The 14444-nt window shown below is 34.9% G+C and overlaps 1 protein-coding gene and 1 long non-coding RNA gene across 2 annotated transcripts; both read right to left on the bottom strand.

The window, feature by feature from the left end:
* Positions 1 to 226: 226 nt before the first annotated feature.
* LOC136809676 (uncharacterized) lies at positions 227 to 1365 on the bottom strand. The gene has a single exon (XM_067066220.1). The coding sequence runs from the start codon at positions 1310 to 1312 to the stop codon at positions 227 to 229; it is 1086 nt and encodes a 361-aa protein (XP_066922321.1). The 5' UTR covers positions 1313 to 1365.
* Positions 1366 to 7441: 6076 nt separating this feature from the next.
* On the bottom strand, positions 7442 to 10265 carry LOC136809642 (uncharacterized). Its single transcript, XR_010846999.1, has 2 exons — positions 8681 to 10265; positions 7442 to 7971 (listed from the first exon to the last, which is right to left on the bottom strand). It is a non-coding gene; the product is annotated as an uncharacterized lncRNA (long non-coding RNA).
* Positions 10266 to 14444: the final 4179 nt, after the last annotated feature.

Below are 14444 nucleotides of genomic sequence, written 5' to 3'. Positions count from 1 at the left end.
TTGTAGAAACCTCGCATGACCCTTTTTGGCATTCTGCTTCCGTCCAGAAATAGCAAAATGTTTCCATGTCAGCTACATTTGTAATGGTGAAGTTGTGGTTTGCTAAACGACGTGAATAGTAAAACGATCCAGTTTGACCATATGGACTTAGCAATACCTTCTGTAGGTCAAATGCTGCTACCAATAGCGATGGGTCATCTTTTGCTTGTTCTTTTAGACTGTTTTTTTACAATGATCGAACAGTATCTTTTTCTTTAAGATGGCTTTTTTGGTCAGCACGGATTTGCTCTGTCTTTAAGCTGTTGTCAAGATTTTTGAAAGTCTCACAAGTGTCACACCTGTCCTTTTTAACAAGTTGGAATTTCAGGTTGAAACATTCATGAAAGACTCTGTGATAAAATGGGTAACTTTCTTGTGGATACCCTTTTTTAATACGCCAGTTATTGTACATGCGGTGCATTTCTGCTACTGTTAGCTCGGAGGCGAGATACTCGTATTTAGAATCTTTCCTTACATAATGAGATTCAACGACGAAGAATTGCTTAATGTGTTCTTTGACGTACTCTTCACGTTGCTCACATTTCTTGTGGTTGTCATGTCTCCCTCTACCATCTTCGGCTGGGGTTCCTGTTGCAGTCTTCTTTCTCAAAGCAGATTTAACCCTCTTGTCATTTATTGCTAAAGTATTGAGAAACATTACAGAGCAGCATTTCCGTTTTTCACCATCAATGAATAAGGAGTGTGTTCTTGTAAAGTCTCTGGTTCTGCTCTTCTTTGTTTTATCCTTAGTTTTGCGTTCACGGCTTTTCTTCTCTTCTTTAACTAACATTGCTATTTGTTGTGTTTGGATTTTCTTATCGCCACTAGCGTAGAAGTCATTGAAAATCTGAATTCGCTTTTCCTCTGTAAAGGTATCACTGCATTTAAGACGACAGTTGCATGGTGGTTTCATCTCTCTTTTTTTGATCATCTTTGAAGTCTTTTTCCCAGAAACTTTAGTCTCATAATGAAGTTCCTTTCCAGAATTTACAGCCTTCTTCTTTTTGTTCACCAACCAGTTTTCTGGCTGTCTTTTCCTTTTTCTCTGTGCAAGAGGTGTCGGTGTTTTGGCTTCAGTACCAGATTCCAATTGATTTTTTGCAGAGATAATCTTGATATCAGATTTTTCCCATAAAATAGCAGCTCCTTCACACATGGTATCAAGATCAAAGGAGTCCCATTCCATTGCTTTCTTCATTACTTTGACAATGAAAAAGCGCCCCTGATTATCTTTGATCTCTTCACCGTGGACCAAAGTACCATCAACAGTCATTTCGTAACGTGCTTTGAAAATTTCTTTTCCTTCTTTTAACAGGTAAACCTCTTCACCATCCACAAGAGAATTTTCCATCATCCTCAGATGAGGATTCATCTGACGAGGATTCATCTGACAGTGATTTGAAGTTAGGAACATGTTGACTAAACTCTCTCTTTGAAACTGTTGGTAGTCCTAGTTTCTTGAGCACATCATTATGTTCAGCTATATTTTTCTGTTGTAGAAGTTCGATTGAGCTAATATCCTGCACGACCTATAGAAAGAAAAATTTTAGAAAAAAAAAGTTTACATATTGCAATTCTATTTTCCAAAATTTTTTTGTGCTCTCAGGTGCTCTAAGTTCTTCTGTCTCAGAAATCGAAAGGCTCAATTATAAACAAAACTTTTACTTGGAACACTACTTTTACAGACTTTGAAACGAGAGTCTCAATAGACTGCTTGCTTTAAGCCTAAAAAAGTACTGTATTAATTTCACTGTGACTGGTAACAAGCTTATGAATCTCAATCAAAGAACATTGCTTAATAATGGCTACTTTTTTACCTCACTAACAGTATTTGACTCAGATTCTGACTCTGAAGAAGTGAAGGAGATTTCATCATCAGCTAAGATAAAAACAAGCAAAATGTTACCTTCTACAAATTCCTACTCCTTTATGCCAAATTTATTGTAACAGGGTTTAATAAAAGTGCAAGAAGGGTCTTGTGGAGAATATCCACAAAATGGGGGTCACGACTGGTAACAAAGTTGAGCTCTTAAATTGTTTTGTTGATTGTTGAATTGATTTTCTCTACGTCAATGAAGGTTTTTGATACTTAATTTGCACATTATAATGAAAATGAAGATTTTACCAACTACTTTTTAATGAAAGTCTTACATTTCCAACTGCAATTCCTTTTTCTGGGTCTCGAGCTTTAGCTATTTCATTTGATCTGAGTTAGAATCTAGAACAAATCAAAAATATTTTTGTTTAAAATTTACATTGTGTGATTAGCCTAATTTCAATCGTAATTTTCATTAACTTAGGGATTTGAGAACTACCATTTTCCAGCTTTCTGGTAATCACCCGCCCTATTCTCCTAATCGTTTGATAAATTTTACACAATTATTGGCCTGTCAATTATTTCGAACCCCCGCTTGTAACGAGCACCTGAAAATAGATGATAGTGTTTGAAATGTACAAACCGTCTGTCTGCAACCTTACCATTAACAGTAAAAGGGTTCATATTAGAAGGATCAGTAGCACCAGAGGAATTATCAAGTCTAGAAGGAACAGCAACATTAGAAGGATCGGTAAAATCTTCAGGATTAGAGGTGTAGTTGATGGAACATGAGATATCCTTCATGGAAGCAGGAAGATTGGATGGAAGAGTTGAATCGTTTGCTGCATTTTCTAGAAAAGAATAATCTAATGATTTCAAGGGGTAAGAAAAATTAAGACATGCTAAAAAGAAATCAAGAGAAAATATATCAAGAGAAAAGACTAATTTGGTCAACTATTCACAATTAGATTACTTTGTAAAGAGAAAAGTTGAAACAGAAGGAAAATATTAATCGACATAAGTTACATACCTTCTTTAAATAAGCAATCGATCTCAAAAGCAATAGTTTCTCCATCAATGTCCCATTTGACATCAAACTTTTGGCCAGATCTACCTATCACTGTACCAAAAACACGCGCATCTGGCCATTTTTCACCGAATTTAGAGAAAGACCAACGATCTTCAGCTCTAAGGCATTTAGCATTATTAAACCGCCAAGCTTCTGTTGATACCCTGCTACCTATTCTAATTCTTTTCATTCTGTGTCATTCTTTTTATTTCACTAAAAAAATAAAAAAACTTTGTAAAACTTTGAAAATAATGTTTACAAACAGAACCAACTATAATACTTTGCTTAACTCTTTGAAGATCTGAGCAAGAAAACTACTATTCCACTCTCTCTTGTCTTTCGTTTTGTTTATGTCCTATTGAAGCCATTGCAGTGTCAAAAAAGGCAGGAATGGACAGGCCTGGGCAGCTTTGTACAAACCTATTTTTTCCTTAAATCCTGAAAAAACATAGAATATTACATAAATATTTGAAATATTTTTGTGTTAAAAAAACCTTCAGTCCAAAATTGTTTCCACATTGGACTTAAGGCTTTTTTGCTCTAAACTGATGTGACTTAAGGCTTTTTTACCCTGAAAATAAAATGAAAAGTAAAATTCTTATTTTTCAAAAAACTTGAAATTAGGCCACTTTAGGTTGGTTTTTGATGGATTTAAGCCAAAAATTCGATAAAAATGGGGTGTAGAGCATCGGTATGGTCATAACTCAATTTTCCAAAAAATGGAGTTAAGGCTTTTTTATTTTGATGCGACGATATATACAAAAATAAAGCTATCGATTTAGTGATTCCCACAGTTGCTTGCAGCTTTGGTTGTTCAGGTTGATGTTGTGAATCAGCTGCAAAAAATACCATCGTTAAATGAAGAGCATACAATATCCTTCAAGCTCGAATACAAAAGAGACTTGATCGATAAAAGATTGAGCTGAATTAATGAAGGAGAGTGTTCCGACGTTTTTGCTTGCAGATACTAATTAGAATGGTTAAGAAAATAACATATAATTGCGCAGTTTTGATGAAGGCTTTGATTTCCAATTTTTGCAACTTTGATTAGACACTGGATGACAACGGGAAGTGCAAAGAACATTATTTATTTTTGCACTTGCAAATGTTTTTTTCGCAACTGGGTTGCAGTGGCAAAAAATCACAATTTTTCCAGTAGATTTTCTAGAGGCTTCTCGTAAAGTTATTCGTTGACCAAGATCGTTTAGAAAGTCAATGCCACCATGATAAGGCATCAAACTTGAGGCCGTATATTTTTTCAAAATACCATACTTGCTCATAAGCTTGTAAGTTGGTTGGCAACCTGAGGACTTGTTGATTATAATACAGGGGAGGCGTTTTACGTCAACTGAGTGTCGATCCTGTTTTGGGATCTGGAGGCCAACATGGTCTTTGTTTTTGAAATCGGCTACTTTGATTCTTTTCCGCTCAGCATCCTTCTTGACTATCATTTCACCATTCTGCACAAGATTCTGGTACGTTTCTTCTCTTATTCTCTTCTTGTTTGGTAATGTCGGAACTGTATGACTTTCTACTTGTTCTTGTGGAGATTGCACTCTGAATAAAAAAATATGACGCTGACAGCTTCTTCAAAAGGAACTGCTCTAGAAATTTCAAAAAGGTGTACTTTGGGAGTACTTTGAGCTAAAATATATTTTTGGTGGATTTGAAAGATAAAAGCTTTAGGTAAGAACTTGAAGAAATATGTACATCGTATCATTGTAGGGCTTCGCCCTCTGGGAAGGAGCAAGGACGAACAAATAAACAAATCTAAAAGTTTAAAAATGATTAAAAAGGGCAAGAAATGCATACCTGGTTCAGAGAATCCATTGACATTATTATGAAGAATAAAAAGAGGAAAAATTACCTTTTTCAGACTTTGTTATATAGGTTGGATGTGTGGAGGTGCTGATGTTGGTGGATTTTCGCATAGCTCTGAGAAACGATATATTTTATTAAACAAGTTTTTAAATTGAAAAAACTATAAAAGATAACAAAGATAACAATAACTCGACTAAATGGTATGTTAAAATTCGGTTTGTGTAATTTACGATGCGCGATCCAACGATTCACGATGCAAAAACCATTACCAGCTGATAACTTCAAATAAAAGAGTACGAAAGAGATTCCGAATAGTGAATTCATTATCATAATCTTGATCAGAAAATTGACAACGAATTGATGTTTGATAAAATATCTATATTTCGAGCATAACTTCACTCATCTTTCAAGATTGTAAAATGTAAAATTACAAAGTTGCTACTTATGTGAAAAATTGGAGAAAAAAAATGCGCTAATTGAAGGCTATTAAAATTGTAAAATGGTTAAAAGACAAGGTCGTAATAAAAAGTAGTTAAAAAAGGTATAATTCTCTAGAGGCTTTTAGGCTGTTGTTTAAAATAGGATGCGGTTGGTTGCGAAAAATGAAATTAACCTGATCAAAAAGTTCGCTTCTTGGAATGGTTTTCCTCGCTTTGTCGTCAACAAAATCATTAAAACCGCAACCAGTCCCCGACACTCTGAAAATGACAACGCTGATAATAACATACCGACAACACTCGACAACAAGACACTAATGTCAAGTTTCGAGTAATCTATTCAACACACAAAATTGGCTTCTACACCAACATGAAAGACCCAAAACCCTTGAAGTTCAAGTCGAACATTGTTTATCGATTTATCTGCCCTGGTTGTCGTGCCTCTTATGTCGGCAAAACGGAGAGGAATTTATTCACGCGATGCTCAGAACATACTACAAAGAAGGAGAGTGCAGTTCTCGAACATTTGAAGGAGTGCTCTGAAGTCAAGTTTATAACTACCCTCCTGACGCTTGGTATTGAAAAGCCTAATTTTCGCTCCATCTACATAAATCTCGTAAATGATAATACGTCAGTAATTGATTCCAGTGATAATTGGTCATCACTTCTATACAAAGAAGCTTTACATATCAAAAGACTGAAACCTATTTTAAACAACAGCCTAAAAGCCTCTAGAGAATTATACCTTTTTTAACTACTTTTTATTACGACTTTGTCTTTTAACCATTTTACAATTTTAATAGCCTTCAATTAGCGCATTTTTTTTTCTCCAATTTTTCACATAAGTAGCAACTTTGTAATTTTACATTTTACAATCCTGAAAGATGAGTGAAGTTATGCTCGAAATATAGATATTTTATCAAACATCAATTCGTTGTCAATTTTCTGATCAAGATTATGATAATGAATTCACTATTCGGAATCTCTTTCGTACTAGGCGTAGGGTGTAGTGGTTATCGTGCTTGACTTCTGTCCAGGAGGCTCGAGTTCGATACCCACCGTGGCACTACGATTCACTTGGCAAGTGAATGCTCCTTTGCCCGGGTCAACCCATGCCATGTGAGGGGAATTGGGTACCATAACTCTGATACAAGAGTATGGGTAGATATTTCAGACATTGTGGTGTGCCGTGACACTCAGGAGGTTCTACACCTGCGAGGACATCCGTTCTCCCGTGTAGTTCGAGTGTCGTGGTATATACCATGGCTCGGCAGCTCGCATCTGCAGGGTTGCAATGTCTGCTTGCGCTGTGATTCCTACTCCACCGTGGGTAGGACCCATTCCGATGCATCGGAGGGCATATCCATCTTTCGTACTCTTTTATTTGAAGTATTCTCCTTGACGAAATTATAACGAAACGCAAACAAATTCGTGAAATCAAGACAGTGTTTTTTACTAAACGTGAAACTCTGAACAGTAATGCTACTTTTATGAGGAAGTTTGTTATTGAACATTCAATTAAAATTGGCGTCAATAAATTTATCAAACCTATTCGTGACAAACTTAACCACAAACTTGATTTAATGATAAAAGAACGTGACCGTCTGAATGGTATCTCAAAAAATCCTAACACTATAATCACTAACTTATCTTCGCACACCTTATCTGAAGACGAGTATGAAACGCTACGATTCGGTTTAAACCATGGTCTTGCTAAACAACCCAAAGATACCGAAACTTTTGTTGTTGCAGAAGAATTTTGGAATCAGCTGTACCGTTCAAAAGTTTTGAAAAATGGCCATTATTCCGTTGAAAGAGCTAAAAACTTACTCCGAGGTTTTGCTTTTAATTATATTAATATCGATGATCGTCAAATTTTCAAGGATCTAAACACATTGAATTGATAAAGAATCTTCGCAAATCAATCGCTATTTTGAAACCCGACAAAGGGAATGGCATCGTCTTGATTGACATGGCCGATTACCAAAATTCCATCGATTCGTTGTTTGCTAACAAAGCCAAATTTCGTAAAGTGAATGTCGATCCAACTGCTTCTAGATTTACCAGCATTCAACGTTACCTCAAAACCCTACTTAATCGTAATGAAATCGATGAAAATGAATACAAAGATATGAGACCGAAACATGCAAAGCCAGCCAGAGCTCATGGTTTACCAAAAATCCATAAAAAGTATGAACACATCTTAACTTTTCCTCCTTATCAGTACACAATATCCAAACATTAAACATGACTACTCTCTCTTGGAGACAATTGGATTATCTTTGTAACGCAAGGCCTGTAATATATAATTATACATAATATAAATAGATAATATGAATAAAGTTAAACGAATTACATAATCACAAGAAATTTATTATATATTATCGATAAACAAGATCAATTGTATGACGAACAAACATTTGTCTCATCTCTCCGATCAAGTATGTATATGCTAAGTCTCTAAATTAAGTCCGTCTTAAATCATTTCTCAATATATCTAAATTTTCTTCGTTTTATGGTGACCGTTGTCTATGTATCTTGATCTTCCTTATCCTTGTATAATTATAAATAAACCTAAGGAACTCCCTGAACTAACGAGCTCCTCCCTTGGACGAAAACCTACCTCCCTCGAGCTATAGGGGTCAGCCTTCGTTCGCCAATCTGACCGATCTTTTGGCAGGACAAAAACCTTGGGTCGTTAAATAAATAAATAAATCTCTCGGTGAATCTCTTCCTCGTACCCGTATCGATTTTCTCGGTTCTGCTTCTGTGTCTTCTCAGTCGGTCAGCTGTCGTCCGTCATTTTACATGGTAAGAACGCGTAAATGAAAAAGAAATACGTCAAATAATTAAATACGGTTTAAGTACACGACCTTTGCGTTGCAATGAGATGACACGTCTACTAATCTCTCCCTTTTATAGCGCATGCTCAAGAATTCGCATGCCGGTACTTTCGTCCGGAACCGTATAAGATATTCGATTTCCGGATTATTTTTTCAAAATATATCGGAAATCACACATCTTAACTTTTCCTCCTTATCAGTACACAATATCCAAACATTAAACATGACTACTCTCTCTTGGAGACAATTGATTATCTTTGTAACGCGAGAAACAAAAAAGTAGCAGTTCGAAGAAAGTTAAAGTCAATTCTTAAAGGGATTGGTAACTCATTTTCAAAGGTGATATATTGATTTGTAATGGCTATGTAAGGCTTAATTCCAATGATATTTTAAATATGGTATGCTCCGTGTCTACCTAACTTATTACTCCCATCGACCTGAGCTCAATCTGAATCGTTGTTGGCTGCCTCTAATTCCCCACTAGAGATATTAAATATTGCTTTCTCTCCTCGTAGCTGTTTTGCATTTTTCTGCCTTTTTCTAATAATATCATCTCTTCTTTCCTTTTCTTCAACCTTGGTTAACCGATAAAAGCGCAAATTGATAAGTGATTTGGGAATTAGGGGACGAAGTTAAATAAGTAAGTCTCTCATACCTGTTGTCCGTCGAAGTTCAAACGAATTCATCAATAATCATTAAATTCTAATGCCTCTTCTGACACCCACAGGCTGGAAAATGCCTCTACCAATCAATCAACTGGTAAACATAATACGATCCGGTCCACTGACCGATCAATAATTTTGTCAATTCATTAATATCTCCTTCACCTGTTCTAACGTCACGTCACCAGTTCGTTTTGAGCATGAAAAAGAAGAAATAGAAGAGACGCAATACTCTGACTCAAAATGGGAAATTAACGATTGTTTTGCAAGCCTGTTCGCCTTAATGCCTTAGTCCCTCGTTAGGCCGTTGAAAATCTTAACATCATCCTAAAATCGACATGAAGCCAATGGACAATTGTTTATTTATTCATTTTTGAAACTATTCAAAATTTATAATGTACTTGAATAATTGGAAAAGGAACCGATCTATTTAAAAATGTCTGACACGAAACTATTAAACGCCGTCTTTCCTCCGCTGACTTCAATAATCATGAATTCTAATGCCGCGCTGTGCTCATCTGACACCAACGGGCTGGCAAATGCCTGTACCGCTCAAGCGATGGGTACAAATAAATAAAATCCGGTCCACCGGCCGATCAACTTCGCTCTAACGCCCATAAACTCAATTTTTTTTTTTTTTTTTTTTTTAAATAATTAATTCTGGAAACCTTGCGTAAATCCCATCCAGTTCATATACGCTTTCCTTTTCATTTATTTTCGAAACCCATTGCAAAATCGACAAATGTCAAATCTGTTAATTAATTCTCGAAAACCTGGCGTAAATACCATGTGTTCATCTACCTTTCCGCTTTACTTGTTCTAACGCCCGTAAATTCAATTTTTGAATGGTTGTTTTAATTTTTCAAAACTTATTGCAAAATCGAAAATAATGTCTCCAAAATATAATTGATTCTCGAAACCTGGTGTAAATACCATCTGGTTCATCTACGCTATCCGCTTTATTCGCTCTAACGCCCGTAAATTCATTTTTTGAATGGTTGTTTTCATTTTTCAAAAACTTATTGCAAAATCGAAAATAATGTCTCCAAAATAATAATAATTGATTCTCAAAACCTGGTGTAAATACTATCTGGTTCATATTCGCTTTCCGCTTTATTCGTTCTAACGCCCGTGAATTCAATTTTTGAATGGTTGTTTTCATTTTTCAAAAACTTATTGCAAAATCGAAAATAATGTCTCCAAAATAATAATTGATTCTCGAAACCTGGTGTAAATACCATCTGGTTCATCTACGCTATCCGCTTTATTCGTTCTAACGCCCGTAAATTCATTTTTTGAATGGTTGTTTTAATTTTTCAAAAACTTATTGCAAAATCGAAAATAATGTCTCCAAAATATAATTGATTCTCGAAACCTGGTGTAAATACCATCTGGTTCATCTACGCTATCCGCTTTATTCGCTCTAACGCCCGTAAATTCATTTTTTGAATGGTTGTTTTCATTTTTCAAAAACTTATTGCAAAATCGAAAATAATGTCTCCAAAATAATAATAATTGATTCTCAAAACCTGGTGTAAATACTATCTGGTTCATATTCGCTTTCCGCTTTATTCGTTCTAACGCTCGTTAATTTAATTCTGACGTTACTGTTAATTCGACATTAACAGATAATTCAAAGATCGATAAATAAATCTGTAAATAATACGAAGAAATATTTTCGAAATCATTTAGCTCAATAGCTTGCGTAAATAACGCATGTTCCGCTAGCCTATCCACAATTCCGTCAACATCTCTACTTTCCTCGTTTACAGTTTTAAAACGTCCTGTTTATACAGTTTTAGCAAAGATAGAAATATCCTAAATTAAGAAGCGTTGTCTCTTATGAATCATTAGTTATTGTAAATTTGATAAGTAATACGAGGAAATATTTTTCAAAATATATTTTCAAATCAGATAATTCTCAAAAGCTGGTGTAAATAAGGTCTGTTTCACGAACCAATCGGAAATCCTTAAACATAAAACTCGACAAATTATGCAAAATTTCTCAAAACCTTTGAAAACTCATTTAATTGCGAATGCCAAGAAGAAAAAGGATGTCCGAAAATTTTCTGCGTTCAGACGATAACAAAAGCTTTGCAGTGTTAAAATTTTTAATCTGACAAGAATCTGTCAGTTTTCATTTTTCCATTTGCGATGCGAATGCATTTTTGTAGTATGAGCAATAAAATTACAGTTAAGGGAAAGAATAGAAGTCTAACTTTTAGGTCCCTGGAGACTCATAGAAAGTATGACAAATTGTCACATTGTCGTTACACAAAAATTAAAAGATTATCACGCATACTTTTCAATCAAATAACTTCAACTAAGTTCCACCAAATTCTCTTTGGATTTCCAGCTCCTTTTCTCTTCGACTCTTAAGACTTATCAGTTGCTCCCTTGAGGACGGATAAAAAATCAAAATGCAAAGTTTCTAAAATTTTTAGCTGTTTAAAAAACAACGTATCGTTCCATCTTTCCTCGTGTTATGTTTATAAGAGAAGTGTAGTATAGCAGTATAAATTTTTGAGATCACTACAATGCTATCCCGATTTTGCAAATACTTTTGAAAACTTAACCTTTATATGAATTTTTCGAACACACATGAACTTTCAATGCACACCTTGCTCTTGATTCTCGATACTAAGTCATTAGATACAAATGTTTGATACGTTCTTAAAAAGAAGGATTTCTTACCATATTGCAAAGCTTTCTTCGTTCCTTTCATCCTTTTTCTTTTTGTACCCTCTTCAGTCTCGTTCATAAATCAAAGTTTCTCATATACGGTGCATTGAGCTTATGATCTAACAAACTATTTTTGATTTCCTTTGAAGTCTCTTTTTGTATCTTGACATTATCCAGTGCTTTCTCAGTTTTTCTGAGTTTTGCTGCCTACTCCTGTAAACGTCTTCTAGTACACGACCTTTGCGTTGCAATGAGATGACACGTCTACTAATCTCTCCCTTTTATAGCGCATGCTCAAGAATTCGCATGCCGGTACTTTCGTCCGGAACCGTATAAGATATTCGATTTCCGGATTATTTTTTCAAAATATATCGGAAATCACACTTACCTAAATTTCGACCAATCGTTGATACCACTGTAACAACACATTTTCTGTTGGTAAATATCTCACTAACCTCCTTAATCCTTTAACTGTCAATGACTACACACTTAAAGATTCATTCGATGCTGCCGAAAAAATCAAACAGATTCCAAAAGAACTTTTTGACGATGGTTATGTCTTTGTATCGTTTGATGTAACCTCTTTATTCACTAACGTACCCTTATCTAAAACAATAAACATCATTATCGATCGAATTTATAACAAGAACTTGTTACAAACTAAAATCTCAAAAAACACACTCAGAAAATTAATTCAAGACACCTGTAAAAAAACCGTATTTTCAGCAAACAACATTCTCTATGAACAGTTAGATGGTGTTAGTATGGGAAGTTCACTTGGCACTGTACTAGCAAATATCATAATGACAGAACTCGAACAATCTGTCATTAAACCTTATATTGATTCTGGTATCGTAAAGTTTTACTCAAGATACGTTGATGATACACTCCTTGTCATTCGTCCAGTAGATATCGATAAAGTTCATTGCTCCCTTAACAAATTTGATAAAAATCTTCAATTTACAGTTGACAAATTTGAAGATGAAACACCGCACTTCTTAGATCTTGAGATTTCACCAGATGGTCTATCTATATTTAGAAAAGATACAAACACTGGCTTATATACAAATTTTGATAGCTACGCTCCTTGGTCTTACCGAAAAGCATGGATTTCTAGCCTTGCCAACCGTGCCACCAAACTTTGTCATCCTGCTAAATTGAAAAATGAAATTAACCTGATCAAAAAGTTCGCTTCTTGGAATGGTTTTCCTCGCTTTGTCGTCAACAAAATCATTAAAACCGCAACCAGTCCCGACACTCTGAAAATGACAACGCTGATAATACCATACCGACAACACTCTGGTTACGTATCCCTTACGCTGGCCCGACAGGAGAACAACTTGTTTCTGCATTAAAAAGAAAATTAAAGTTTTGTCTCAAGAAAGACACTAATGTCAAGTTTCGAGTAATCTATTCAACACACAAAATTGGCTTCTACACCAACATGAAAGACCCAACACCGTTGAAGTTCAAGTGTCGAACATTGTTTATCGATTTATCTGCCCTGGTTGTCGTGCCTCTTATGTCGGTAAAACGGAGAGGAATTTATTCACGCGATGCTCAGAACATGCTACAAAGAAGGAGAGTGCAGTTCTCGAACATTTGAAGGAGTGCTCTGAAGTCAAGTTTATAACTACCCTCCTGACGCTTGGTATTGAAAAGCCTAATTTTCGCTCCATCTACATAAATCTCGTAAATGATAATACGTCAGTAATTGATTCCAGTGATAATTGGTCATCACTTCTATACAAAGAAGCTTTACATATCAAAAGACTGAAACCTATTTTAAACAACGGCCTAAAAGCCTCTAGAGAATTATACCTTTTTTAACTACTTTTTATTACGACCTTGTCTTTTAACCATTTTACATTTTTAATTTTTTAATAGCCTTCAATTAGCGCATTTTTTTTTCTTCCAATTTTTCACATAAGTAGCAACTTTGTAATTTTACATTTTACAATCCTGAAAGATGAGTGAAGTTATGCTCGAAATATAGATATTTTATCAAACATCAATTCGTTGTCAATTTTCTGATCAAGATTATGATAATGATTTCACTATTCGGAATCTCTCTCGTACTCTTTTATTCACGATGCACGATGCACGATCCATGCATATATTATGTTAATTATTCTAATGATGTACGAATAATTCTTCATAATGCTAACATGATATAACAATAACGAAAAAAAAATTAAAAAAAGAAGGGGAAATAATTTATAATAATCAGAATGATTAAAATAACTTATATCTTCTGTGTAGAAAAAACAAAAATTGATAGCGAGAGAAAGAAAATGTTCGCCGCATGCCTCATTCGTGAATCGTTGGATCGCGCATCGTAAATTACACAAACCGGTAAAAATTTCTTACTATATATCACGTAAGTGGTGATGAAATCTTGATAAGCATCGTTCCTTGGAAATTCAAATAAAACAGGATTTTCCAATCCATCGTAAAGAAACCATTTATCATTCAGAGACAGTTTTGAAATGTAGTGTCTCTTCTTGTTACTGTATAAGGTAAAACCAACTATGTCGTATCTGGAAGAAACAATAAATAATACTAGATGGGAATCGCAATACCAATAATAGATAAAAAATGTCACTGACCAAAATTTAGAGATATTCATAAGCTTTATCCAAACATTGTAAATCAAATGCAAGCTGGTTAAAATGTCCAAAAGAGGACAAAAATAATTAAACGAAAATAATTCCCATGAAATAAAACTTTTTAAATTTCATCGACCACGAAAATATTACATTCACGATTGGAAGTTTCCCTCTACTGTGTGAAAGTTGAAATAAGTGAAAGTAAAAAAAGGAATTGTATGAATAAAACGCTTACCTAATTAAACCTTTTGCTGTTTGGAGTTCAAAGAAGTCAGGTACATTTGCAGCATTGATACCACTACTTTGGAATGTGACATCAAAACCATTTTGCTTAGGATCGAATCGTATGGGTGCAACATCAATTGGAAGAAACGACGAATAGGGTTCAAATTCCTTTGGCATGATTGTATGGAACCCGTTGCACCGAGGAAGTTGGAATCTAAATTTCAGCGAAGAGCTTATACAA

This window comes from Clytia hemisphaerica, unplaced genomic scaffold (genome assembly GCF_902728285.1).
Source record: "Clytia hemisphaerica strain Z4C2 unplaced genomic scaffold, Clytia hemisphaerica genome assembly, whole genome shotgun sequence".
NCBI lineage: Eukaryota > Metazoa > Cnidaria > Hydrozoa > Leptothecata > Clytiidae > Clytia > Clytia hemisphaerica.
The sequence above is the reverse complement of the archived record's forward strand: the minus strand, read 5'-3'. Positions and strand labels throughout refer to the sequence as shown.

Excerpts from the sequence above, each read along its gene's own strand:
- LOC136809676 (XM_067066220.1), bottom strand. The coding sequence starts at position 1,312 with ATGACTGTTGATGGTACTTTGGTCCACGGTGAAGAGATCAAAGATAAT.